The sequence below is a fragment of the Emiliania huxleyi genome (genome assembly GCF_000372725.1).
Source record: "Emiliania huxleyi CCMP1516 unplaced genomic scaffold EMIHUscaffold_2203, whole genome shotgun sequence".
NCBI lineage: Eukaryota > Haptophyta > Isochrysidales > Noelaerhabdaceae > Emiliania > Emiliania huxleyi.
In genome coordinates this window covers 1-1468 of record NW_005200412.1, presented here as the reverse complement: position 1 = coordinate 1468, position 1468 = coordinate 1, and the positions used below count along the sequence as shown (strand labels likewise).

Below are 1468 nucleotides of genomic sequence, written 5' to 3'. Positions count from 1 at the left end.
TTCCTGGTCAAGTGGCGCGGGCTGCCTTATGCGAGCTGCACGTGGGAGGGCCCTCGCACTCTCCTCGAGGAGCAGCGGGCTATCCTCGCGTGGCAGGCGCGCGAGCAGCCGCCGCCGCCGCGCGAGCTGCGCGTCGCGACGACGCGCTCCCGGCCGCCGCGCTCCGCCTTCGTCAAGCTGACGGAGTCGCCGGTCTTCAAGGACGGCCGCCGGCTCCGGCCGTACCAGCTCGAGGGGCTGAACTGGCTGCTCTTCTCGTGGTACGCGCGCCGCTCTGTGATGCTCGCCGACGAGATGGGGCTGGGCAAGACCATCCAGTCCATCTCCACGCTGCACCACCTGTGGACACACGAGCACGTACGCGGGCCGTTCCTCGTCGTCGCGCCGCTCTCGACGCTCGCGCACTGGAAGCGAGAGTTTGACGAGTGGACCGAGATGAACGCAGTCGTCTACCACGGCACAGCCGAGTCGCGCGAGGTGCTCCGGACGCACGAGTGGCGCTTTGCAGACGGCGGCGCAGCCGGCTCCAAAGACTCGAGGGACGAGCACGAGCCCGCGCTGTACAAGTTCCACGCCCTGGTCACGTCGTACGAGGTGATCAAGCAGGACCTCTCCTTGCTCAAGGCGGTGCCGTGGCGCTACATGGTCATCGACGAGGCGCACCGCCTCAAGAACCGCGACTCGGCCCTCGCCACGGACCTGCGCGCGCTGCGCGTGGAGCACATGCACCTGCTCTCCGGCACGCCGCTGCAAAACAACACGACGGAGCTGTGGGCGCTGCTCACCTTCCTCGACCCCGACCTCTTCCCCTCGCTGCCCGCCTTTCTGGAGGAGTTTGGCACGCTCACCGACGCGGCGCAGGTCGAGCGGCTCAACACTCGCATCCGGCCGTACCTGCTGCGCCGGCAGAAGAATGACGTCGAGAAGTCGCTCACGCCGCTCGAGGAGACCATCGTGTGGGTCGAGATGACGCTCTTCCAGAAGCGGACCTACCGCGCCATCCTCGAGGGCGAGCGCGAGCTCCTCGTCGGCGGCGTCACCGGCGCGGCGCTACCCTCGCTGGTCAACTTGCAGATGGAGCTGCGCAAGTGCTGCAACCACCCCTACTTGATCAAGGGCGTCGAGGCGCACGCGTCGGACCAGTTGCGCGCGGCGGAGGGGGAGGCGGCCTCCTCGGACGGCGGCGGCGCAGCGGCGGTCAACGAGTTCCTCGCCGCGTCGGGCAAGTGTGTGCTCCTCGACAAGCTTCTGCCCAAGCTGCGGCGCGAGGGGCACCGCGTGCTGATCTTTTCGCAGATGGTGGGAGATGAGATGCTGTCTCCGCTCACGCCGCCACCCGACCGTGAATCGTTGCCCAACATTGTTGTGGGCTGCACACTCCCTGCTGGCGTGCGCATGCTCACCTCCTCTCTGGCTGCCTCACCCCGAGATCGCGCGAGATCACCCCGGAGATATCAACGCCCCCGAG

At 67.9% G+C, this 1468-nt stretch overlaps 1 protein-coding gene across 1 annotated transcript; it reads left to right on the top strand.

The window, feature by feature from the left end:
* Window positions 1-213: 213 nt before the first annotated feature.
* EMIHUDRAFT_47872 (Chromodomain helicase DNA binding protein) lies at window positions 214-993 on the top strand (the record flags this gene model as incomplete). The annotated part of the gene is made up of 2 exons (XM_005779971.1): window positions 214-467; window positions 540-993. Coding segments are annotated over 2 exons (708 nt in total), but the record flags the coding sequence as incomplete, so codon positions are not given.
* Window positions 994-1468: the final 475 nt, after the last annotated feature.